Genomic DNA, 26633 nt, shown 5'->3' on the forward strand with positions numbered 1-26633 from the left:
GAACAAGAAAATAAACACCTGAGATATATCAGAATGGTGACCTTGACACTCAGAATCCACACACGCACTCAGTCAGGAAACTGACATACAAGTCCCTCTCCTAAATGAAAAACTCACCCGTGATTACAGTTGGTTTCTGAAAACACTTCTGTTCTGGTGTTGAGTGTAACTTAGCATCGTTTGCTGCTATGCTAACGCGGACCTTCATGCAACACTGACTGCCCTACTCCATGTCACCCTGCATGGCACACCTGGGCTAAAAAAGTAAACTTGTAAATAAACAGCCTTACACGTACTGAACATCACTTCCAATGCTAAACTCACCTTAGAGAATCAAGTGAAAAAGGTAACTTTCAAAGGCAAAAGAACCACGTGACAGAGAACTGCGAAGAGCTGCCCAGCAGGGATGGAGCTCCATTCTATTTTGTGAAAAGCAGTAGGGGGCAGATACAGTTCATTCCAAACTAATTACATTCAGAGGGAAGTGGTGAATGGTGAACTTTCTATTGCTAGTGGCACTATGGCTTCATTCATACGACACAATACGATAAGCAGGTAGCCTGAGGTACAACAGTTGAGACCTAATAGATGGTGGCTGCAAATGCCTTTAATTCTAGCACTTGGAGGCAGAGGCAGGGGGATCTCTGAGTTCCAGAATAGCCAGATACCTCTACATCGTGAGATCCTGTTCGAGAAAAACAAACAATTATGACCAAATCCGCTTAAACCGTGGACCCTAGTAGCAAAGAAAAGCTAATGTTTCTATTAGATATTTTATGTAAATTATTAATTATCTTGTATTAATTTTAGAGAAAGTCATTTTAGTTTCACAATCAGCGTGGGTTGATTTTATTACAGTGGACCTCGGGTGATATACTGGCTCACAACCACCTATAATTCCAGCTCCAGGTTATCCAACAGACTCTTTTGACCTCCAGGACAAAGGCATGCAATTAGTACACACATACAACATGTAAGAAAAACAAGAGACATACAGGACAGACCCTACCAGGGACCCAAGTTAAGAAGTAAGGCTCTGGGTTCCATCCCCAGCACAAACATAGCAGTCTAAACTATAAAACATTTCATCATAATCTTTAAGAATAGAAAACTTGGACTGGGGAATGTAGCTTAGTTGGTAAAGCACTTGTCAAGCACGAGTGAACTGTTGACCGGCTCTCCAGCACCTCATAAAATCACTGACACAAGTCTGTAATCCTGTCACCAGGGAGGAAAACAGGAGCATCAGAAATTCAATGTTATTCTTGGCTACACTAAAATTGCACATCAAAAGTAGTGGATGATAAAAATTACAACCACTTTCTTCCTTTCTGAAGCAGATAGCAGAATGTTCTCAGTTTTAACACTTTAGAAGACAAGGTAACACATAAGATCTTAAATGGTCTGTCTAATCACCGCCTTCCAAAAAGCCATTTAAAACTCTGAAACTTCTAATCACTGGCAACTCATTTTTTAACAATAATGATACCTATTTAATGCTAAGTCAAACATAGAAGGGGTTAAAGATTCTCTTGCTAAAATATAAATAGATCACAAAACTGCCTTATAATACAAAGAAAATATTTTTATTTGTGTATCAAAGACTCTAAGGTTAACAGTTGATGTCAAGACACAAAAAGGTTTGAAAAGCTAAGCTAATCAACCTCCCTTGATTATGTTAGAGCGTCTGATATGCTCCCAACTGAATCTTAAGCATGATGTGTTCAGGTGACAGGATTACGGTTCCTTTACATTAGTCTTCAGCATCTTTCTTTTTTTTCTTTTTCTTCTTTTTCTCTGGACTCTAAAAATAACCAACAAGAATGCTTTTTCAAATAGTGATAATTATTAACTTTTTCCGTATTAAGTGCAAAATCTACTCTTAGAAAATGAATTTTGTACTAAAAAAACCTGAAACTGTAATGTAACAAAGCAAACTTCAATAAACCATGAGCTGGGGGCATGGTAACAGTACTTACCTTGCATGTATAAGGCTTTAGTTAGGTTCATTTCTTAGCACAGTAAACTCTCTTCACCGTAAGAAACTAAATTTGAGGGCTTGTGAGATAGATCAGCAGTTAAGAGCTGTTCTTCCAGAGGTCCTGAGTTCAATTCCCAGCAACCACATGGTGGCTCACAACCATCTATAAAGAGATCTGGGGCCCTCTTCTGGCATGTAGGTGTACATGCAGACAGAACACTCCTACATTTAAAATACATAAATAAAATAATAATTAAAAAAAAAACAACTAAAATTGAGAAGTGGCCTCCCTAACAAAAATACCATTATGCACTTTTGTTTTTCTACTACATTTTCCCTATCACACACCTGGTCATTTCTGACTAATAATACAGCACCTATTATAAACATCTGTGCTTAACGTCTGTTTTTAAATACCCTGAAATAAACTCAAAAGATAAAACGACACCAAAATCACATACAGGAACTGCTGTGCTGGTGCATGGCTCCTCCTCGGAAAGTGGCTCTTCCTTTATGTGTTTCTTTTTATCCTTCTTCTTTTTCTTCTTTACAGTCGGCTCCTCTTCTACTACCTGTTCTTCCTCCGCCTCCTCCATCTCCTCCTCTACTTCAGCTGGTGTAAGAATTATGATTGTATTAGACCTCCTTCAAAACCTAGGATGCTTTTCTTTCTGTCATTATAGTCAACTTTTTTATCCATGTCTAAAACTATTAACCTTAAAATAATCTAAACCAAGCTGAAATAATTTTTCCACAATCAACTGTCATATAATAAAAGTCAGCATTAAAACAAAGGTGAAATCAATTACATAGCCCAATGGTTTTGGAAGGTCAAGAGGTGAAAATTTCTGTATCTTTATCTATTTAAGAATGTTTGATTAGATTTAAATTTTTATCCCGAAAGTAGAGAAATGGCTCAATAGGTAAAGTGCCTACTATACAAGCATAAGGACCTAAGCTTGGCTATCCAGCACAAGGAAGAAATCAGACATAGTGCTGTAAGCCTGCAACCCCATAATGGGGGAGAGAGAGAGAGAGACAGACAGAGAGAGAGAGAGACAGAGAGAGAGAGAGAGAGAGAGAGAGAGAGACAGAGAGAGAGAGGGAGACAGAGACAGAGAGAGAGAGACAGAGACAGAGACAGAGAGAGAGAGAGAGAGAGAGAGAGAGAGACAGAGGTGTTCCTGTAACTTGATGGTCAACTAACCCAGACAATCAGCTCTAAATTCAGTGAGATACTGTCTTTAAAAAACAAGGACAAAACTAAGACAGACCACACCCGATATCCATCTCTAGTGTCTAGAAACACATATGCAAAAGCACAGCACACCCAAAAAGCTGTCAACCTTACAACTATTCAGTGAGATGGGAGAGACATGAAGTAAATAATATACCAGACAATAGAAGAGAATAAATACTAAGGATAAAAATGAAGCAGTGGTTAGGGAGATATTTAAGAAGGCATTATCCGTGGAAAGGCCAACACAAAGGTCAACGATGGAGGAAAGTGGTAAGAAGTCAAGAGTATGCAAGAATTTTGTGAAGCATGTATTTGGGGAGATGCCTTGCAGGTACATGAGAGCCAAAGGGCTATAGACAGCTGAAATTGCTAATCACGGACAGCATTCTAGAACCTGTTTTGAAATACTAGATAGAAAAAGACTTAGTCCTCGGATAATAAACAGCAGTCTGCAATATATTCTTCTGTTCTATGAACCAAAGAATGAAGAGAGAACCCCTGCTTTATCAATCCTAAAGCTACCCAATTCAACAATAGTTCAGCATCCATTCTAGAGATTTTGTACATTTAGTTAATATACTGAATTCTACACATTTAAAGATACTTATCTTACTTTATAATATCTAATTTAACATTCTCTTAACTACCCAAAGAACATAAAGACATATTAAAACATCCGTTTTCAATGAATGCAATGGTAGGCATTTTTCTAATACTTAAAAACTATGTCTTAAAAAAAAAAAAAATCAAGATATTTGAGTATTATTATTATTCAAAAAATTAAATGGAAAATAGGATGTCAGGTAAAGGCATTTGTGGAGAAGCCTGTGGACGGGAGTCTGCTCAGTTCCTGAACCCACTCGCATGATGTGTCTACCACAATGTGTACTGTGTCATGCTCCCCCATACACCCCCAACAAAATAAATAAAAATGCAATGCTCTTTGTTTTCTTTTTGAAAATTCAAACTAACCTTTAATTTTAATCTTGGCTTTTTTTGCTTTCTTTTCAGTAATTTCATCCTCTTTATCTACCTCTTCTATTTTGCGTTTTTTAGAACAAGTTGGAAGTGTGGAGTCACCAGAGGGATCGTAAGTCTTCACTTCACTGAAAAAATCAAATAAATTGTGGAAAATCTTTACAAACACCTGTAACTGAAGTAATTCAAGAGAAAAGCAAGTACTGTTGGATAATGCAAAAGCACATAATTCTATTCTGTCCTAGCAGCTTTAGGGTAGTTCAGGTCAGTCACAGGCAAGAGAGGACTCTAGGCTCCACTGTCGGAAGCAGCACTAGAAGGGAACTGATCAAGTGGAACCACCTTCCAAGTAACTGAAAGGCAAACTGCACTGACTCAAGGTTTAGTTACATAGTCCCATTTAGACACACCTTCACCACATGCTCTAAGTGACAAAGGACACAGATCCCTAGAAAGTAAACTAAATCTCAAGGCTGAGGTTTTTAGTTTATTCAGGTGCAGGAATCTGAAATATCCTGTCAGCAGAGCTGTAGATGGTACAGTTTAACTTCATAAGCTACAAATACTATCTAATAGTAAAGAGCCACACAGAAAAACACAACTGAATGGACTTTATGTACTTATAATGATGTCATTAAACATTGCTCTACCCATATATATATATACCCTATGATTTCATTGACATTCACACATAACTAGCTAAGGATGTTAGCATATGCCTAAACCCCAAAACTGAATTCCAGGCCATATAAAAGCATAGTAATATAACAGTATCTTCCCTTTACTTTAAAAAACAAAACAACAAAACAAATCAGGGTGCAAGTTACCATCGAGGCAGCAAATATAAACACTATCAATTTCTAGCTGTACTGCCTCCATTTCCCAAGCCTTTTCTGAAGGAACTTGATACACACTGTTCACTATAAAAACGAACTCAACTCCATTTCAGTCATCGAAACTCACAAATCCCACTTTGCCTAAAACACACAAGGTCTCAATACTCTTTTTTATTATGGACTATTGATTTTTAAGCCCGTCGGGAGTTTTTAGAAAAACTTTCATTCTAAATAAGCTTTTAAACAAATGGCACACTACAGGAGGTGAAATGACTAAATAAATCCATGTTTATGAAGAACCAGCAGCAGAACAACAAGAATAAAAATGCTGCATGCCAAGCCCAACCTTATTTCAGCCCCAGAGACTACATACATGCTGGAAGGCAAACCAGCTCATAACATTGTCCTTGATCTATGAGGGCTTTGGCTTGCCCACAACACACAACCGCCCCAACACATACAAATACATGCAAAAAATGTCTGTGATAAAAACAAAAACAAGAAGTGAAATGTGGAAAACTAAATGGCAAGGAAAAATTATGTAAGAAATGGATATATATAGACAGCATGGTGGTGACTATAATTAAGTAAGATGTTCCCAGAAATTGCTCACAAGATCTAAAGAATTGCTGACACACAAAATATCTTGCCTGTCCCCTTGACTTGGCCATTTTAAAACCCCACATTTCTCAAAATATTGACACGCTAAATATGATTTTTTTATTTGCCGTTTTTAAAGACTTGATTTCCTGTGTGTCTGACATTTGAGAGCTGCCAGGTGGGTTCTTGAGATCAAACCCAGGTCCTCTGCAAGAATAGTATGTTCTCTGAACTACTGAGCCATTGCTCCAGCCCCCTTGTCAGATTAAAAAAAAAGAAAGAAAGAAAAATGAGCATTTTGTCTGCATGTATGTATGCACATATATGTACAAGTGTGTCTGGTTGTGAGCAGCCACATGGGTACTGGGAACAAAAACTTGGGTCCTCTGAAAAATGACCTTAACAAATGCTTTTAATTGCTGATACATCTCTCTAGCCCCTTGCCAATTTTTGTAACGGTTAGTCCACATTGCTGTCTTAAGTTTACAATTAAAAAATAAAGCTGTCAAAACATTTAAATTAACAAAACCAATTCTTCATTCTTAAACGACTTTACCTTTTGTGTTCATACTTTTCTGCTTTTGCTAATGCCTTTCCCGTTCCACTTATTTTTCTTATCTAAAAGGAAAAGTGAAAATTACATCAAAACCTACAACCATCTTCTAGTGGCTATAGCATGCTGTAGTATGTGATGATGTTTTTGCTAATTTGAATAAACATGTCTCAATGACAAATACCATTAGCACATCAGCTGAAGAAATGCTGTGTAACATGAAATATTTATAGCTCATCAACTTTTGACAAGCGGCTAGCCATCTGCCACAGACAAGTGTGTGGTTCTTACCCCTCTGTCCTCCAAAATCCTCAATCTGGCCTCTAATTTGGCTCTGTTCTCAGCTCCCATTGCAGAGCTGGAATCTTCACCAAAGGCGTCGTATCTGATAGCCAACACAGTTTTGGCCGCCAGCATTCGTGAAATCTAACAAAGCATAAAAACGAGAGGCAGCAATGCTTCTTTTCAAGAAATGGAGCAATCCTTATTCATGAGAAAATTGTAGGAAATCCCATTACCATTTATTCTATGCCTATTAATGAAAAGTGGAATGCAGTCTTTTTCTCTGCCCCTTCCTTCCCTTTACTCAGAACCAAGACAACTACACATTCCCTCTTATCTTGTGCACATATATAAGATTCTTCAGGGCTGGGACACAGGCTGGTGCTGTAGCTGATACCGATCGTGTTTGATGCCTCACACTGAGTCTCTTTCAGATGACAGGCAAAAGATAAGCCTCTTCATAAGCAAAACTTACTACTTTATTACTGTTAGTGACTGAGAATTTCACAAAATTTCAGTTTAATCCTATTCAATTAGGTAAGTATAAAACACAAAAATATGAAAAAATAGACCACTAAATCTGGCTTTTAGAAAATGTTTAGTACATTGTATATGCATTATCTAGCAGCAGTCTGGTTTCGTGCCATATCTTGTAACATAAAAATGCCTCTTAACAAAAATAAACTGGGGGTTGGGGGATTTAGCTCAGTGGGGGGTTGGGGATTTAGCTCAGTGGGGGGTTGGGGATTTAGCTCAGTGGTAGAGCAAGGCCCTGGGTTCGGTCCCCAGCTCCGAAAAAAAGAACCAAAAAAAAAAAACCCCAAAAAAACAAAAAACCTGAAGTCTTATTGTACACAGTAATTACAGCAGGAGAAAATGAGTGACAAAAAAAATTAAACTTCATGGGCTGGAGAGAAGGTTTAGATATTAACAGCATTTACTGGTCTTACTGAGAACCTGCATGCAGTCTACTATAGACATGGCAGGCAACAACCACTAAATCCCCAGTACCAAGGGAATTGATGCCCTCTTCCAGCCTTACACGGAGTATACACATATAGCTATGTATGTACAGGCAAACAACCAAAACGCAGTATCTTGGAAAGTTAAAAAGAAAAAAAAAAATGGAGAGATTATAACTCACTTTTCCTTTGTGTTTGGGACTCGTCTGGCCTACAAGAGAAGCATGATAAATAAGCCCATATTTAGGTGTGTCTCGTCTAGATTTGAGGGCCCTGAAAAGTGCCTTTTCTGCTCCCAGAATCTGAACTGTAGAAGCTGCATGCTTGGCCAAATTCAAAAGAGAACCTAAAAAATAAGAAAAGAAAAAAAGCTTACAAAAATGTACTCCCGGGTATACTCAGGATTCAATTTCCCTGAAAACCCCAATGCTTCCTGTTATTCCTAGTGCAAGAAAAGCTATGAGCTAGAGAACTGAGACTGTACACTCACACTTACAATAGTGATATGGACATTAATTAGCAATCTGATCATCCTCTAATAGAGACACTGAAAATCAAGCACGTCAGTCATTGCTGTAGATGCATGAGGTCTTATCAGTAGTATAGAGTCGGAATTATTTATTTCACCCTTTACAGGTGAATGAAGAAATGTATCTAGGTGCACACTAAGTACTCTGCTGGATTTGCTGCATGGAATACAGTTAGAAACATATTAAGCACCAATGGAACAAACAAATTCCAGCTAGTCTACGCATTTCTACTGCTTCTAAGGTCACCTATGGACTGAGACTGGGTGAAGGTAATAAAACAGCCCACAGTAGCATGACCTTATAGCAAAGGGTACCTGGAATACTTGTCTGACAGTGCTGAAATTTTCTTTCACCTTAAAAAGAACTGCAGAGGGGTTGGGGATTTAGCTCAGTGGTAGAGCGCTTGCCTAGCAAGCGCCAAGGCCCTGGGTTCGGTCCCCAGCTCCGAAAAAAAAAAAAAAGAACTGCAGAGCATAGCACTGTGTCCAGTTAATACTGTAATTTAAAAAATTCATTCAAAACTTGGTCTAATGAATTCTTTTTGATCCCGAGGACTGAGCTTAAGACTCAAACATGGTAATGTGAACTAACTTTATCCTTTTGACCAAGGACCACAGTGTCTCAGAAGAGGTAGTGACTGAAGCTGCCCTCATTATTCAAAATGAACTCAGGCAAGGCATCAGAAATCATCATTGAACACATGGTCTCCAGGCTTTACAAATCATAGTAAACCTTCACCTGCGTGAGCAATAAGCCGCGCTCCAACCAACTCCCCAACCATGACTGTAACATTGGGTGCAATGGCCATCATTCGGTTTTGCAGATATTCATACAGCTGAGTTCTATATTCAGAAATTTCAATGACCTAAAATAAGGGATAAAATAAGGAAATCACAAACACATTATGAAAATTATGTAATTAATTCATTTTTAAAATATTAGCCCTCAATATTCACAAATGGAAATGCACAGGCAACTCACTGACAGTTCAACAGTACAGGACTGGGCTGAGACTATGAGTATGGGAGTTAGAGGCTAGCCTGGGAACCTGGTAACAATAAGATGCAGACCTGTCTCATAAAAGCAAACAAAAACTAAACAAAAAATTGTGTTCATAACATGGCTTCACTTATCATATTTCTCACCATATTTACCTAAATATGCACAAAAAAGATGGCATCAGATGAGGTAGTGACTGAACACCTTCAGATATTGTCAGGTGAACGAGTAAAATTATCATCATTGCCACCTGGAAATCATTAAAGACTTAGAAAGACCTCAACTATAACCGCCGTGGGTGTAATGTACCTGAGTACACAGATGTAGAATGTTGCAAATATCTTCTTCAGAAACCTCTGTTCCCATAGAGATCTCTGCAGCTGCTTTCACTTCAGCTTCTACTTCCTCTGACAGAAATTCAGAAAGAGTGGCAGATGCATAGTTCTTCCTGTCCCCTATGGAATGTTTGTAGATGAAGCAGAATCATTCCCTAGTAGTATCTTTCCTTATGAAAAGGCTTGATTTAGCAATAAACTTTCTTCAAGAACATTTAGGTAAAAATTTGACAGAGCATATTAGAAAAGGTAACAACTGAGAATAGGATCAAGGATAATCTCAATCAAAGATGCAATATTCTCTTTCTCTCTCTCTCTGAGACAGCGTTTATTTGTTTAGCCCTGGTTGTCCAGGAACTCTCTCTATAGACTAGGCTGGTGAACTCAGGGTCCCTCCTACTTCTGCCTCTAGAAGTGCCGGGACTGCCCCCTGAGGCTCTTACAGTTCAGGAGAATGGAACTTTGCCGGACCTCACAGCCAAAGTTAAGAATGCACTTTGACATCACTTAATATTAACCCTGCTGCCCTACCCTGTACTCGGTTTAACCCGCCTTTAGGAGAGCAAACCTCATTTGCCTTGAATTTCTCATGTAACCAACTTTTAGAATCTAAGCCAATGCACAACCGTAATCTTTTTTTTTTTTTTTTTTTAAAAGCCAAACTTGAACAAGCTTTAGTAAATACCAGCCAGGTCCATACTCAGTATTCCCAGAGTATGGGCAAATAACAGCAACATTTTTATATATTGGTGATAAACAGTAATCTTTCTTATCTGATTAGATAACAAACCTGTCAGCTAGATTCATTTGGAGCTATTTTATCTGTTATTTGCAAAGTTAGACATTTGAAAGAAGCCATGTTTATTAAAATTACAAAAACAAAAACCAAAAAAGATCCCCTGATCCGGGCAATGGTGGTGCACACTTTTAACACCAGCATCCTGGAGGCAGAGGTGGGCAGACCTGCATTTGAGATCAGTTTTGTCTACAGAGTGAGTTCTAGTACAGACAAGGTTGCACAGAGAAAACTGTTTCAAAAACCATAACGGAACAACAAAGTAAATGTTCAAATTGTTTTTAGAAATAGATAGTAAATAGCTTCATTTGTAACTTTTAATAAACTCCAGTAATCTTAAGTCCCCAATACAATTCTTACTGAGTTATACCAAATTTATTTCTTTCAGTAACAATCAACTCACCAACTTTCTGTAAACACTTGCAGTATGTCAAATTATCTGAAATAATTTTCCCTAACTCAGGAAAATGCCATCCATACCATTCCCTACACCGCATAATGTAGTTGTTTAGTTCTTTATCCAAGTCATCTAACAAGGCTGTAAAATGAAATGAAAACAGAACCGAGTGAGACTGATAGTTAACACATATAACAAATTGCCTTTAAGTAAAACTACATTTAAGTAAAATTTTATTTGCATAAACTACATTTATGCCATATAACCATTACTACCATCTCTTCAGAATATCTTATACCCTTTAAAAAGCACTAAAGGTCTCATATCCCAGTCTAGAGGTAGACGGTACAGTTCAAGGCTAGTCTGATTTACACTGAACTCCAGCCCAGTTACAGCTACTCAGTAGGACTTCCAAGTAGGTTTCCAAGCAAACCAACCAACCAACCAACCAAGCAGACAGCCCAACAACCAACAACACTAACACAATGCACTGCCCAGGGACTGATGTCACTTGCTGCCAAACTTAGTAACTTGAGTCCAATCACCAAGATCCATAGGACTGAACAAGGGAATGAGACTTCCAAAAGCTGTACCTGACACACCAACTCTGTGATATACACAAGTGTATGTAATGGTGATAAATTAACTCATATTGTTCTCCTGCAATTCCCAAGAATATGTCTGTATGTGTGTCTCATGAGTGAAATGATGAGCAATTTGTCTTGTGTTTGGCTTGCTTCTTTAAAAAAACAAAACAAAAACAAACAAAAAAAACCCAGAAAAAGTTCCTGTGCAATACGTGTGATCCATGTGGTCTGGGCATTAAATCTGCTTATTTCGAAGATCCATCTCCGTGTATTGTTTGGTTTCTTTCACAGGTGAAACTTTCCATACTGTGGCATGCATTGTTATTTCTTTTAAAGGTCAAATGATCTCTTACTGTGTATATATATCTGTTTACATTTTGTTCATTCATGGATGGTTAAAAATGAGTGTAAATAATACTGTTATGAACATAGGTGTGGTAACAAAGAACTTAAGTCTATGATTTTAATTCTTTGGATACACATTAAGTAATACAATTTTTAGTCAAAGCAATTTTTAGTACTAGCAAATGCCTCAACTTTGTTTTTTGTTTTTTTTTTTCCCGGAGCTGGGGACAGAACCCAGGGCCTTGCGCTTGCTAGGTAAGCGCTCTACCACTGAGCTAAATCCCCAACCCCAATGCCTCAACTTTGATATTTCTTAAAAATTTTCAATTTATTGAAAACCCAAAGGCTGGAGAGATGGCTCAGTGGTTAAGAGCATAGACTGCTCCCAGCAACACATGGTGGCTCACAACCATCTGTAATGAGATCTGATGCTCTCTTTTGGTGTGTCTGAAGACAGCTACAGTGTACTTATATATAATAAATACTTTAAAAATTCCAAAAAGGTCAGGCAAAAAACAAAACTGCAAATATCCCTGTTGCGGTTTTAACACTTAGGGACAATGAGATGAATCAGTATGTATTATTAACATCATTCCTTATCAAAAGAATAAAATCAAAGCTTAGTTTTTTTTTTCTATTCTGCTTTCTGAATTATCTATTTTTTGAAGTTTTAGTTCGTCTTTCTCAACAGACAGCAATAGCAACAAGTTAGGGAAAAAACAGAACTAAACAGATCAGACTGCCATGTACTTACAAATTGCCTGAACGATCATTGTGTCTACTTTATCAGCACTGAATTTCAATCTGTATCGAGATAGGCTAGAGAAATGAAGAGAAATAAATTAGATGAATTTGTACGAAGTACTTTAATTGACCTCCCCATTTGTGTGTTCATTTGAGTGGGTACGTAAGTGTAGGCTAGAGATCTACCTTGTCTTTTGAAATTCACTGGACGGGACCTTGCAGAGAAGGTTAGGCTGCCTAGCAGCTGAGCTCCAGGGACCTGCCTCTCCCTAACCCTCAGGAAGCCCAAGATCTTTACCTGAGTTCTGGTGGACTGTCAAATAACTTATAAACTGAGTTATTTCCTAAAGCCCTTGGTCTTTCAAGATGGAGGTTCACTATACAACTTAGGCTGGCCTTTGATCCCACTATTTTCCTGCCACAGGTTTTGGTACCAGGGTTATGTCCATTTCATAAGCTCAATGTACTAATCTTGACAGTGTACTCAATTCATCTTGAAAAGTTTTATAGTTCTAAATCTCCATTCCTATCTTTAGCATTTGTAAGGGGGGAAAATCTGCTAGATATGAACGTGCTGCACAAAACCATTTTGTGATGGTGTGCATCTAGTGATACTTTTTTTTTCTTTTTCTTTTTTATTTTCGGAGCTGGGGACCGAACCCAGGGCCTTGCGTTTGCTAGGCAAGCACTCTACCACTGAGCTAAATCCCCAACCCCTAGTGATACTTTTAATAGGTTGTTTTATTTATATCCCTATTTAGAAGGGCTTTAATATAGCTTAGCATAGCTATCTTTGAATTTGCCACACAGAGAGGATGAATACACCTGTACCAATATAGCCTAGATTTCTGTATGAATTAATTTGTTATGGTGAGTTAGGATAAAGTCATATTGACTGCTGCCTTACGATTGCATACCACAGGGGTTTCCTTTACATTGCAGAACACTTTCAGTATCTCTGATTTCCATCAGAAAGAAACAGTTGGTTTTTTTAGTGTTGTGCTATTTTTTTTTTTTTTTGTTCTTTTTCTCAGAGCTGGGGACCGAACCCAGGGCCTTGCGCTTCCTAGGCAAGCGCTCTACCACTGAGCTAAATCCCCAACCCCGTGTTGTGCTATTTTTAAGTAATATATTCAAAACCCTTTCCAACCAAAACAGGGTTTCTCTGTGTACTCTGACTGTCTGGGAAGGAACTCAGAATGCTGGGATTCAAGGTGTTCCACCACTGACAATTGTTAGAATACTACTTAGGCAATCACAGCATACTACGAACACTGAGTTTCGTTCACGAGCAGTGGAAGTCAAATCCCAGCACCCACCTAACAAGTCAGCAATCGTGCATGGTACAGGACCAAGAGGTGTGCGGGTTTCTAGTCTAGCCCAGGAAACCTATGTCCCAGGTTCCAGGGGAGATTCTGCCTCAAAGGAATAGCAAGAATGATAGGACATTTGAAAACCTCTTTTGGCTTTATAAACACAAACCATGTACATATGTACAAAGCAAAGTTCTTTCTCAAACCAAAGCAAAGTCATGAGAGTAAATACAAGTAGATTTATATCATGGTTCCACAACTAAATCAGCTTTTTGACACTGAGCAAGTTTTTTGAGGAGGACAGCATCTCCTTCACATTAATACTTATACATTTTTACCATAGATGTACATAAATATATTTATGTATATAAGTAAGCATACTTAATTTTTCTATACTTACCTGTGGGCCAGTCCAAGACACATGGCTGCCATCTCCCGTGGTTCTACCCCAGGAATCAAGCCATCCATTTGTGATCGTATTCCTCTCATAAGTTCATTAACAACAGGACTATGGATACAGCTGAGATTCAATTTTTCCTATAAAAACATTCATGTGTTTTCAGATAGTGTCTTTTAAGAATTCACTAAAGTGAATTCACAGGTTCACCTCAAACACACAGTAACAATTCTGCCTCAGCCTCCAGGAACTATCTCATTGGATCCTGATATTTCTGGTATTTTAAAACAGTATTGATCTAAGGATATTATATATTATGATTCCCAAGATGCAAAACATTATTTTTTTAATTTAATTTTATCTATTATATATATATGAGTACAAGCTGCCTTCAGACACACCAGACAAGGGCATCAGATGTCATTACAGATGGTTGTGAGCCACCATGTGGTTGCTGGGATTTGAACTCAGGACCTCGGGAAGAACAATCGGTGCTCTTAACCACTGAGCCATCTCTCCAGCCCGCAAAACATTATTAAATGAGGTTTTTTTTTTCTTGCTTGGGTTAAGTGAACCACTGCTTTTTTGATTTTCAGAGGGTATCAGATCCCATTACAGATGGTTGTGAGCTACCATGTGGCTGCTGGGAATTGAACCCAGGACATCAGAAGAACAGTTAATGCTCTTAGCCACTGAGCCATCTCTCCAGCCTCACCCCATGTGAGTTTTTGTGCACTAGACAAGTGTAGGTGCCTTCAAAGGCCACACAGTATCAAATCCCCTGTAACTGAGTGATGGGTAGTACAGAGCTGTGTAATGTGGTAATGGGATCTGAAGTCCAGTCATCTGCAAAAGTGCACTAAGCACATTAACCACTGACCCATTACTCTAGCCATTTACTTAGCTTAAAAATTACAAACTATTTATATACTCACAGTATTTTAATCAAAAGAAACAGGGAAAAGTTTCAGTCTTTTCCCGATGGATAAGTGCGTCCCTTAAACACACCTCCCAAAGAGTACTAATAAACAGTATAAACACACGTAATGAGTATCTTATTGACTCTGGATTTTGTGGCATACAAATTCCATGTTGTTAAGAAAGAATTTGTTTTAAAAATCAAAACTGGGGTTGGGGATTTAGCTCAGTGGTAGAGCGCTTGCCCTAGGGAAGCGCAAGGCCCTGGGTTGGTCCCCCACTCCAAAAAAAAAAGAACCAAAAAAAAAAAAAAAAAAAAAAAAATCAAAACTGTTTCAATTGTAGCATTTTCCCTGTCCACTTCACATATATTTGTTAATCCCTTCTTATAGACCAATATTTTATAACACCACACAAGTAATTATAAGTATGCACCACCGTACTTATTTAATGTTTTCCCCTCTTGTACTTTTATGCCTGATACTAAAAACTTCAAATGAACACACTTTTACTCAAGAGGAAAAAATTAAATTATGGGAGATTCATCATAAAAAATGTGAATAGGTGACATGAGTAGCCAGGTTAGAGCTTATGTTATTTTTTTTTTCTTTTTTCTTTTTTTTCGGAGCTGGGGACCAAACCCAAAGCTTATGTTATTTTTGTCTTTGATTTCTACAGTGTACAGGGAATGCTTGTTTTGGCAACTTCTAGTAGAGATTATGCTGCCTAAAGAAAAATTAGGAGAACAGATGACAAATACTACAAAGGGCGGGCCATGCAGCTCTAAGTCATGGAAGATCATAACTTGTCCTTTAAGCCACATCCTCAGCCCGACTTTACCTTTATGACCCCTCCTAGCTTAGCATCAGCTACAGCCAGAGGTTCATGGGCTTCTTTGACTATTTTCTTCAAAACTTTCTTCAGCTGCTTATTGATCTTGCCTTCCATCAGAGCTGTGAACGCTTTGCAGAAAAACAGAAAAATCAGAGTTATAACTGAGAGTTCTGATTTAAATTTTAAAGCCAAGAAAAAAATGACTCGTGTAAATGTTTTATAAAACCAAATCCTAAGTGCCAGGCATGATGATGCACAGTGATTATCCCAGCACTTGGAATCAGGAAGAAGCAGAACCAGAGTTAAGGCCAGCTAGGTGTACAAAGTGAGATCCTACCCTGAAGTAAATAAGATGATTAGGATTTAACTTCTTTTTATAGGTCACTACTCTACACCCCTGGCTGGACTCAAACTTGTGAGCCTACTGTCTTTAGTTTTTCCAAGTGCTTAAGCAAGCATTGTGCACCAGCATGCCTGGTATTTATGGATGTGCTTTGTAAAACCCTGCCTATTTCCCTTTGCCTTCTAATATTGTGGACATTGATTCCTAATAGCTTTATAAAGAGACTTCCTTTATCCTTTCCTTACAGTGTTTTAGTCTTTGGATTGGGGATAAATTGTCTGTTGAGCACGGCCTTGGGCCTAATCCTTACACACACACACACACACACACACACACACACACACACACACACACACACACACACACACACACACACACACACAGAGTGCAGCACTTTAAAATTAAAATTGAATTTCATTTTCCTAGTTTAAGTTTAAATTTTTGTTGCTTTACGTGTATAGGTGTTTGCCTAGACGGATGTATATCTATGCGTCAAGTGTATGCCTAGTGCCTGTAGAGGCCATAAAACAGCATGAGATAAACACCTGTGAGCTGCCATGTGTGCTGGGAATTGAACCTGGGTCCTTTGGAAGAACAGCTAGTCTCTCCAGTCCATCTCTAGTTTGTAATTCTCTTTATCACCCAATTTTAATTTTAACCCATCACACAAAAGTCCTTCCCTTAAATGTATTTCTTCTAAGTATAAAATCTCTACACTAGGGCTAGAGAGATGGCTCAGCGGTTAAGAGCATTGACTGGTCTTCAAGGGGGTCCTTCCTGGGTTTAATTCCCAGCAACCACATGGTGGCTCATGACCATCTGTAATAGGATCTGATGCCCTCTTCTGGTGTGTCTGCAGACAGCAACAGTGTACTCATATACATTAGATAAGTGAATAAATCTTAAAAAAATCTCTACACTATATAACTCTAGATTCTATTCTAGATCACCATTTTTCTTCAAACAATACTTATCACTTCAAAAACCTTGCTCATAAAATAACTTCAGGGGGTTGGGGATTTGGCTCAGTGGTAGAGCACTTGCCTAGCAAGCGCAAGGCCCTGGGTTCGATCCTCAGCTCCGGGAAAAAAAAAAAAAAAATAACTTCAGGGGCTGAACCAGACTACTCCTCAGAGGTCATGGTTTCAAGTCTCAGCACACCCACTGCAGCTCACAACCATCTAAAACTGCAGTTCCACGAGATCTGATGCCCCTTTTTTGGTGGACAGATATATGTGCAGACACACCTATTTACATACAATAAATGAATCAATAAATTTTTAAAAAGTAAATTCAAGCAAAAACAGGGCTAGCAGGGTTGGGGATTTAGCTCAATGGTAGAGCGCTTGCCTAGCAATTGCAAGGCCCTGGGTTTGGTCTTCAGTTCCGAAAAAAAGAAAAAAGAAAAAAACAAAACCAGGGCTAGCATGATAGCTTAATGGGCCAAGGCTTCTGCCACCAAGCTGAGCCCAAATTTGACCCCCAAGACCTATGCGGTAAAGAGAACAGAGCACTCTCATTAGCTGTTCTGGCATGATTGTACCCTTCCAGTTAAATAAAATGTTCAAAGAAATGTCATATATGAGCTCCCAACAGAGAATATTAATTATACAAAGTGTAAATTGTGTGCTTTAACCTACAGTTACTCAGTTTTGGTTCTGCCTTATAGGACCAGGAGCTAGTTCCATAGGTAAAATGCTTGCCATTCAATCAACCAAATGAAACTGGGTAACCAAATCCAGTCCCTGGAATCCATGTAAAGGTGAATGGAGAAAAGTGGCTTCACAAAATTGTCTTCTGACTCCTGCCCATGTGTCATGGCATGTGTCCCTGCATGAACTGCCTTATAGCATAAGGGATACTGATCAGTTAGTGGAGTGCCTAAGATCACTATAAAGGTTTTTGATTCTTGACATAGTTCCCTTACTTCCAAAAATGATTATAAACCTATGTTTTTATCACTTATAACAGAGGTAATATCCTTTTATAGGACCGTTTCAAAAACTGTGATCAGTTCATTAGATATTAGTAGTAAAGAAACTTGCTTTTGTGTTTGGCCATACCATTAATCCCAGCGGTTGGGAGGCAGAGGCAGGCAGCTAAGATTGATGACAGCCTGGTCTACAGAGTTCCAGGACAGCCAGAGCTACACAGAGAAACCCCGTGAGAGATTAATTTAAACTATGGTGAATGGGTCTTATAGAGTGGGCGGAGTATGGTGGTAGCATCCTAGTAGACAGGAGGTTGACACAGGAGTATCCCAAAGTCTGAGGCCAGACAGGGCTATAAAGAAAGACCCTGTCTCAAACAGGATTGGAGGCTAGAGTTCAATTCCCGAATCATGTGGGAAGCCTGACCCTTCAAAGTTGTCCTTGGACCTCCACTAAGCAGACTCCCCCCCACTCCCTGATGTGAGAGAGAGAGAGAGAGAGAGAGAGAGAGAGAGAGAGAGAGAGAGAGAGAGAAGAAAATCTTAGGGATAGCATCCATCACCAGGATATTGTACTTTACAGATGCAGGAGACTCTAGCTACTGATGGGCTGATAAAAAAGGATATGGGGGTGGGGGTGGTATCTAAAGTAGGTATCACTCATCTAGCACACCTCGGTTTGGTTCCCAGCACCTATGTCGGGCAGCTCACAACCACCTGTAGCTGCAGGGGATCCAATGTCCCTGCCCTATGTGAGTGCCTGCATGCAAAACTCCACAACACACAACATAAAATTTAAAATAAAGCTAGTCTGTGAGGCATGGTTACATTATGTATCCTAGCTGACCTCAAACCCAAGAGGTGAGACCACCTCTACAGTGCTCGGGTCAAAACCATGCCTAGTCTCTATATACATAGAATGAGCTTCAGTGATGGTCCTCCCTTAACCTATCTTCCTATTATAGGTAACCCATTAATATTCTAGCATAATAGATGGAATCTCAATATCCCCACCAAAACCAGTATTTTTCCCTTGTATGATTAAATGTTTAGACCTGTAAATTCTTGTCTAGTTTTTTAAAAAAGATTTACTTTTTTACTTTATGTATGTGAGTACACTGTTGCTGTCCTCAGACACATCAGAAGAGGGCATCAGACCCCATTACAGATGGTTGTGAGCCATCATGTGGTTGCTGGGAATTGAACTCAGGACCTCTGGAAGAACAGTCAGTGCTCTTAACCACTAAGTCATCTCTCCAACCGTCTTGTCTAATTTTAAACCATTTTTATAGTCCTTCATTCTCAAATCATAACAAATAACTGAGGGATTAAAGACAGAGAACATGGCTGTTCCCACGACATGATCCAAATTTGAGGGCTCTAAATTACCCCTTCCTTTAAATTAAAACAAATGTACAAAAAAGTTTCCTTATATAAACTTTCATGCCCTTTGGTACACATATATGTATTTAAAAAAACTATTTCCTTTTAATTTTTAATATTGATATGCTTTTGTATACTCTGGTGAGCTTTATTACCAATTGTTTTATTTCTAGTGGCTAGTCTCAACTTTAACCTTGAATTAGTAAAATTATTAGAGCTGGGTACATGACCACATTACCTTGGTCCCTTGTAGAACAGCTTTTACTGAACTGTGCTTCAGCATTAGGCTATTGGTTTCCACAGGGAGATCAACTTAACCACTTGTCATCTCTCATCACATGGGGGAAACCAACCCTATGGTGAAAAAAGCTAACTCAATGTTGTCTCAGTGGTAGTGACGAATGGGTTAGATCACTGAAACTCAGTTCCAGTAAGACGCATCATTGACAACATTGAGGAAGATTAACTCAGGCAACTGAAGACAACCTTTTAATAAGAAAAACGAAATGCTAAATTTTTAAATAAAAAAACTTCTCTTACTGTAAATTCTTATTTACCTGCTAATGCTTCTGCTGTATCCTGAAATTTCTCAAAATGTTTTAGCTTTACTCTAAAATTAGAAGAGAACAAATGTTATTGAAAGAAATGATTCTGCAAAACTACATAGCCAGAAAACAGAAGCTAGATGTTTCCACAGCATACACTAATAGTAAAACCAACTTGCTAGATGTAGGACATCTGTCTATAATTGCAGTTCTTCAGAGGCCAACCCAAGAGGATCACAAGTTCAGGTACTTAACCTGTGTTCCTACTTATTAAAATAAAAATAAAAGACCAAGGGTGAGGTCTAATACCCCAGCATTTGGGAGGCAGAGGCAGGAGGATCTCGGTGAGCTCAAGGTCAATCTTGTCTATAAAAAGATCCTGTCTCGGGTTGGGGATTTGGCTCAGTGGTAGAGCTTGCCTAGGAAGCCGCAAGGTCCTGGGTTCAATCCCAGCCCGGGGGAAGATCCTGTCTCAAAACCAAACACAAAAGTTGGAAATTTGGTTCAATGGTAAAGCAAGGACCAGGGCCTCTATCCTCAGCACCAACCAACCAACCAATCACCCTCCAGGTAGAAGTGTGAAAAAATAGCTTGTTGTCAGACCCGCTTTTGTTTTTCGGTATCAGCAACATAGTTTACAGTTTATGATACTGCTTTCTGTACACAGAGATGTATCAGTTAGTTCATTGTTGTCTCAGTGGTAGTGACGAATTTTTGTTAAATCACTTAGATTCAGTTCCAAAAGTTATACATCATTGACAACAATGAATAAAGATTAACCCAGCAAAGCATATAACCCTTTAATGGGGGGGGGGGAAGAAGGAGGGAGGAATCAAGCCTTCTATATTCTCTAAAACAGTAGTAGTCACACAGTAAATTTTTCTTACCTAGAAAGGTAAATCCTGATAGTCTTCCTCCCCACTCCAAAAGGCTAGAAAAAGTGCTGATTTTATCTTTTTTCTGTCCTATCCTATTCCCATTCTGTTTGTATTATTATACTCCATTTAAATCTCTCAGAACTTATCTAAATATTCAAGGATGCAAAAAGGTGCAAATGGAATTATATTAGGCCAATTATTACAGTGCAAGACTTTCCTCAGTGTATCACGAACATCTCTCCAAATCACTGAGACCTAATATACTCAACGCATTCAACAATGGTATTACAGCTGGAACACCACAAATGATGACTCCATATTTATAGTCCCCTTTGCCCTTTCTTTAAGTCAACTATTCTTTACTCTTTTGTGTGTTTACTAGCAGTAGCAGACTTATGACCAAATATGGACATCCATAGATGACCCTTCTATTTGGAGTAAACAATAGGATCAGAGTTTCTTCTCAGGACTACATACACCTGGGGGGTTATTTTGCAAGATGATTCAGAATGGTTAAATGCTGACCCTGACTTTGCTCTGAGGAAAGCCTACTACCACTCCCCTCAACCTAGTTAGTTACCATTGTTTTACTTTCTTCTCAAAATCTTGATTGAGGAAACATGGTTTAATTTAAAACCTAGAATTTACAACCTAGTTTTTTACCCCCAAGAGCTAGACAGGAATAAAAGTCATGGAAGATAAATACACTGAGTATTCAGAAAGTCTTTGAATTATCAATCCACGAAACTATAACTCCCCATGCTTCATATAATTCCTGCTTTAAAAAAGAAGTTTACAACATTTAATTTACGATATAGTGGGTCCTCAAATATCCCATAAAATATTAACCTTGGGTTATTGTCCACTGTAGTCTATAATACAAATTAGCTGTGATGGACTATGTTCCAAATAAAAGAGCCTCAATTACTGGGTGGTGGGGCACACCTTTAATCCCAGAGGCAAAGGAGTCTATGGTCAGTCTAATCTACAGCACTAGTTCCAGGACAGCAAAGATTACACCCTGTCTTACTCCCACAGAAAACAAAATCTAGCCCTAACTAGATTCATACTAACACTGTTCATAAAACAGATTTCCAAAACCCCAAGAAGCTGAAAATAGCAAACAAATGAAGAGGCCCCCACAAACCACTGTACCCCTAAATTCTTACTTCAAGATTACTTACATTTTATTTGCTTTCTCTGGAGTTTCAAATTCTTTCCACAAACTATCAACCTCTTGAAGTTTCTTCTCATTCAGAACCTGCAATAAACCAGTTTTCTTCAAAGGCAGTTTAGACATATACAACTATATTTTTTCTTTCTTTCTTTCTTCCTTCCTTTCTTCCTTCCTTCCTTCCTTCCTTCCTTTATGTGCCCTAGGCATGAAATAGCTTTGGCCACCAAGCCAGGCATCAAGCTAGGATGAACAAAGGACTGCCATCTGCTTTGCCCCTGACTGATATAAGAATAACACCACAAATCAGGTGTCTCTTTGCCCATTGCCAGGGGGCGACAACTATATTTTTCAACTCAAACAACTATTAACATAAAATATGGGGAGAAAAATGTTTCTCTTATTGAAATTAGCTAGTTTTCTTACAGAGCATAAGTCATAAGTGCTCCAAATTGTATTTTGTATATAACATTTTAAGAATACAGGCTCATCCCTTGAGTAGAGCAAAATATAGAAGTTATCCTATCATACAAAATTCTCAATCTGATTTTAAAGATTTATTTATTTTATTTATATGAGTATACTACAGCTGTCTTCAGGCACATCAGAACTGGGTATTGGATCTCTGTTGCAGCTGGTTGTGAGCCACCATGTAGTTGCTAGGAATTGAACTCAGGACTTCTGGAAGAGCACTCAGCGCTCTTAACCCCTGATCGACATCTCCAGCCTAAGTCTCAATTTCTAATTGTTCAGAGACTAACTATAGTCATTGCTCATCAACTGCCAAGTAAATAGTAGAGAATGACTCTGGAAGAGTTCACATTTTCTTCTAGCTAAAGAAAATATTAGAAGATAACAAAAGGATTAACAGAATTGTCATATTTGGGAGATTTTTGTCCCATTCTCTTATGCCTGCTGTTGGAGGTCAAGACTGTCCCCTAGAACTGGAGGTACAAATAATTGTGAGCCACCATGTAGTTGGGTGCGGGAAAGCTAAGTCCTCTGAAGAACAAGTACTCTTAGCCACTAAGGGATCTCTTCAGCCCCAAATTGTCATCATCCTTAAAACTAAAGTTAAAGCAGAAAGAAAGTGCAATAAAATCATGGTGATTAATAGTTATCCAAATTATTTACAAAACCTGTAGAGCAAAGAAAACTTTGGCTGTACCCAATCATGCCACCATATATCGTTTCTAAGCAGTAATTAGAACACTCACTGCCTGACCCAAACATGAAAAAAATCTGTAGCCAATACAACTGAAGGTTTTGGAATGTCTAGAAATTGAACCAAGGGCCACAAGTGCCAGGCAAATATTTTTACTATATCCCTAACCCTGTTTTCCTTTTATTTTATGACAAAATCTCATTAAATCACTTGCATAGGTCTGTCTTCACTTCCAGGAATTATAATTCATTAGTACGGGCATTAGTCTGTGCCAACAGGGCTTTCTCTCAAAATCTAATTCATATTCTATCATTTTGAAAGATCATGGAAAAAGGCAGCAACTAGTATTGTTGGGATTCACATAAAATATTCACCTTGCACAGTATGCAATTCCCTTCTCACAAACTGCAATCACTAGCACTAGATCTAGAATATGCCTCCAGTAATATAAATACCAAATAATTATAAACTGAAAATTTCAATACTCAACTTTCCAATAAAGTAATAACACAGCACATTTATCACAAAAACCATGGAACACTGGAGTATCCTAATAAGTAAATAATAGAATGCTCAGCACATAGACACTCACTCTACCTCATTGTTTCCACATCTCAGTAGCCCGCCATTGTTCAACGGTTTCCATGATAATAAAGTTGTAAGCTATTTCTTACAATGAGAAATGGCTCAGTGGCTAAAAGCATCCACTGCTCTTCCAGACACCTGGGTGCAAATCCACATGGCAGTTCACAATTGTCTGTAACTCCACTAACTGACGCCTTCACAGAGACACACGCAGGAAAAACACCAAAGCACATAAAATAAAGAAAATAAAAAACCACCAAAACCTTTCCCTATTTAAACAAGGGACACTAAAGTTTAATAGCAGCCACCTAGATTTCTCTGCATGTTTGTAATTATGAACTCCCTGGTTTATACAATCACATCAGGATAAGCCTCACATAGTCCAAACTGGAAATCGTGAACATGTCCCCAACTGTCTCACTTAAACAGAAACCCATCAATCCTGTTGCTAGCAGCCCAAATTTCTCCATTCAAGCAATCTCATTGAATTTAAAAACAAAAAACAAACAAACAAAAAGGACGTGACACTTCTAGGTATGGGAGGAGGTTTCATTGCAGATATGAGGGAAAGAATACAGCCAGAGGCATCTAGAATGGTCCAGGCTGAGCAGGGACAAGAGAGGAACAGAAAGACCAAGACCAAATCTGACGACCAAGAGACAGTTGTGGACAAAATGGCTGGGTTATATAGAAATCAGTTAAGCTGGGGAAGGGTTCTAGCCCAGTTACTGGGCTGAAGAATATACAGGGAGACTGGCGGCCAGTCAGACTTGCCGTTAATAGGCACCTCAGCCATTTGTCCTGAGTCCTAACATTCATATTGTCTAAATTAAACCACAGTATAACTTTCTCTTGTTCCTTCCTGTTATCATACAGTAAAATGTTTCGATAAAACAAATTACACCAGTCAGTACTCAAAACCTTCCAAACATGCCTGAAAGGACTCTGATCTTGGAAGCCAGCTTTAATCTTCTTAAATATAAATGGAATGTTAGGGGCCAGCCAAGCCTACACAGCGAGACCCTCCCTGAAAAATAAAAGCCCGTGGATGACGATGCACACCTTTAATTACAGCATTTGGGACAGAGGGAATTCCAGGGCAACTCGAGCAGCAGAGAAACCCGGTCTAGAAAAACACAAAATAAATAACTGGGGCTGGAGAGATGGCTCAGTGGTTAAGAGCACTGACTGCTCTTCCCGAGGTCCCGAATTCAATCCCCAGCAACCACATGGTGGCTCACAACCATCTGTAATGGGACCTGATGCCCTCTTCTGGTGTGTCATACATAAAGTAGTAAATGTTAAAGAATATAAAAAAATAACTGATCTTGAATTAGGGATGTAGCTGTGTGACAGGACGCTGGTCTAACATGTACACTTAGGTTCTATCCCCAACACCTTAAACATTTTTATTAAATGAACGTTTTATTATTACTTGTAAAAAAAGGGTCCTACCCATTTTTTAAACTGAGCAAATCTCTAAAGCAGAGGAGGGCGCCCTAAAGTCGGAGAAGCCACGTGTTCACTTGAAAAACCGGCTCTTGATTTTTCACATCCTTTCGGATCTAGGAACTTGAAAGACACTCAAATGTGTTCCGTTATTCCGTCTCTCCTTAAATCTTAACATGGATCTCTGTCTTTCCCACATAAGCCTTTTGGCTCAACAATTCCATCTCACCTACCTTAAAGATGGCGTAGCCAACGGACGTTTCAAATAGGACCAACATGGTGAGGCCAGATCCGGGCGCTACGCGGCTAACCGCGAGCCCTTACTCCACTGCAAAAGACTAACTTTCAGCTACTGAAGGCTCGCTAGGCCTCAGACGCTGGGAAGCGCAAACGCCTTTGCCTACCCGCGGGCGGGGAGACCACGTTGCCTAGACGTTCCACACCTCTCCGCATGGAGCAGCAAATACGAAAGTCTCCTTCTCCAAGGATTCTGGGATGTCAACGTCACTTCCGGTCGATTAATGCTGCAGAGCGTGAGATCATTTCCGGTTTTTTCCCGCCCACAGAGGAGACCGGAAGAAGGCGGTCTCAAGATATCGCGAGACTTTTGAAGTCCTGAACTGATTTTGAGAGCTGTCAGTTTACGCGATTATGTGAACAATAAGTTCTGTGTAATTTATTTATATATTTTATTATATACAATATATAAAGTACATGTGTATAATTTACAGCACATTATGCCACCTCCCGCCATGTAAAGGACATTTTATTTTAAAACAACGCAGAACACTTTCTTAATGAGGACTTGCATTCCTGTCCCATTAGTCAGTTCCAAGGGATCTGACACACCCTCTTCTAACCTCCTGGAAGCCGAGTTGTAGGCAATTGTGAGCCGTCACGTGGGTGCTGGGAACCCAACCAGGTCCTCTGCAAGGGAAGCAAACTTTTATAACCAGGAACATTTCCTGGTGGTTTTCCTCTCTGGTCAAACAAGTTTTTAGCCAAGATTTCTTCCATTTTTTAAAAAAAGATTTGTTTATTTATTTCATGTATGTGAGTACACTATCACTGTCTTCATGCACACCAGAAGAAGGCATCAGATCCCATTACGGATGGTTGTGAGCCACCACGTGGTTGCTGGGCCTTGAACTCAGCACCTCTGGAAGAACAGCCAGTACTCCTAACCGCTGAGCCATCTCTCCAGCCCCAAGATTTCTTTTTTTTTAAATCTTTGTGGTTTTTTTTTTTAAATATTTTATTTATTTATTATATATGAGTACACTGTAACTGTCTTCAGACACACCAGAAGAGGGCATCAGATCTCATTACAGATGGTTGTGAGCCACCATGTGGTTGCCGGGATTTGAACTCAGGACCTCGGGAAGAGCAGTCGGTGCTCTTAACCACTGAGCCATCTCTCCAGCCCCCAAGATTTCTTTTTTATAGCTATAAGTATAAATATTTTGAGGGGTTTTGTGTGTGTGTGTGTGTGTGTGTGTGTGTGTGTGTATGTGTGTGTGTGTGTGTGTGTGTGTGTGTGTGTGTGTGTGTGTT

General features: G+C 38.9%; 1 protein-coding gene and 5 non-coding genes across 8 annotated transcripts; all 6 read right to left on the reverse strand.

The window, feature by feature from the left end:
• Window positions 1–819: 819 nt before the first annotated feature.
• Window positions 820–25566, reverse strand: Nop58 (NOP58 ribonucleoprotein). Of its 3 annotated transcripts, XM_032902907.1 has the most exons (15): window positions 25313–25566; window positions 21891–21967; window positions 19841–19893; window positions 15634–15755; window positions 13879–14015; window positions 12176–12240; window positions 10496–10630; window positions 9271–9416; window positions 8701–8827; window positions 7615–7778; window positions 6480–6614; window positions 6192–6253; window positions 4194–4327; window positions 2443–2594; window positions 834–1804 (listed from the first exon to the last, which is right to left on the reverse strand). In XM_032902907.1, exons 1-15 carry the CDS (start codon window positions 25355–25357, stop codon window positions 1754–1756), a joined length of 1605 nt encoding a protein of 534 aa, XP_032758798.1. In that variant the 5' UTR covers window positions 25358–25566; the 3' UTR covers window positions 834–1753. The 3 variants fall into 3 exon arrangements, with proteins under 3 accessions (XP_032758800.1, XP_032758798.1, XP_032758799.1); XM_032902909.1 differs by lacking the exons at window positions 2443–2594; window positions 4194–4327 and having other exon boundaries at window positions 820–1804; window positions 25313–25559; XM_032902908.1 differs by lacking the exons at window positions 19841–19893; window positions 21891–21967; window positions 25313–25566 and adding an exon at window positions 19522–19797.
• Window positions 8579–8662, reverse strand: LOC116902633. The gene has a single exon (XR_004388210.1). It is a non-coding gene; the product is annotated as a small nucleolar RNA SNORD11 (small nucleolar RNA).
• Window positions 9134–9213, reverse strand: LOC116902634. The gene has a single exon (XR_004388211.1). It is a non-coding gene; the product is annotated as a small nucleolar RNA SNORD11B (small nucleolar RNA).
• Window positions 19657–19740, reverse strand: LOC116902622. Its single transcript, XR_004388200.1, has one exon. It is a non-coding gene; the product is annotated as a small nucleolar RNA SNORD70 (small nucleolar RNA).
• On the reverse strand, window positions 20511–20597 carry LOC116902621. Its single transcript, XR_004388199.1, has one exon. It is a non-coding gene; the product is annotated as a small nucleolar RNA SNORD70 (small nucleolar RNA).
• Window positions 22074–22218, reverse strand: LOC116902547. Its single transcript, XR_004388148.1, has one exon. It is a non-coding gene; the product is annotated as a small nucleolar RNA SNORA48 (small nucleolar RNA).
• Window positions 25567–26633: the final 1067 nt, after the last annotated feature.

Source organism: Rattus rattus, chromosome 5 (genome assembly GCF_011064425.1).
Source record: "Rattus rattus isolate New Zealand chromosome 5, Rrattus_CSIRO_v1, whole genome shotgun sequence".
Lineage (NCBI taxonomy): Eukaryota > Metazoa > Chordata > Mammalia > Rodentia > Muridae > Rattus > Rattus rattus.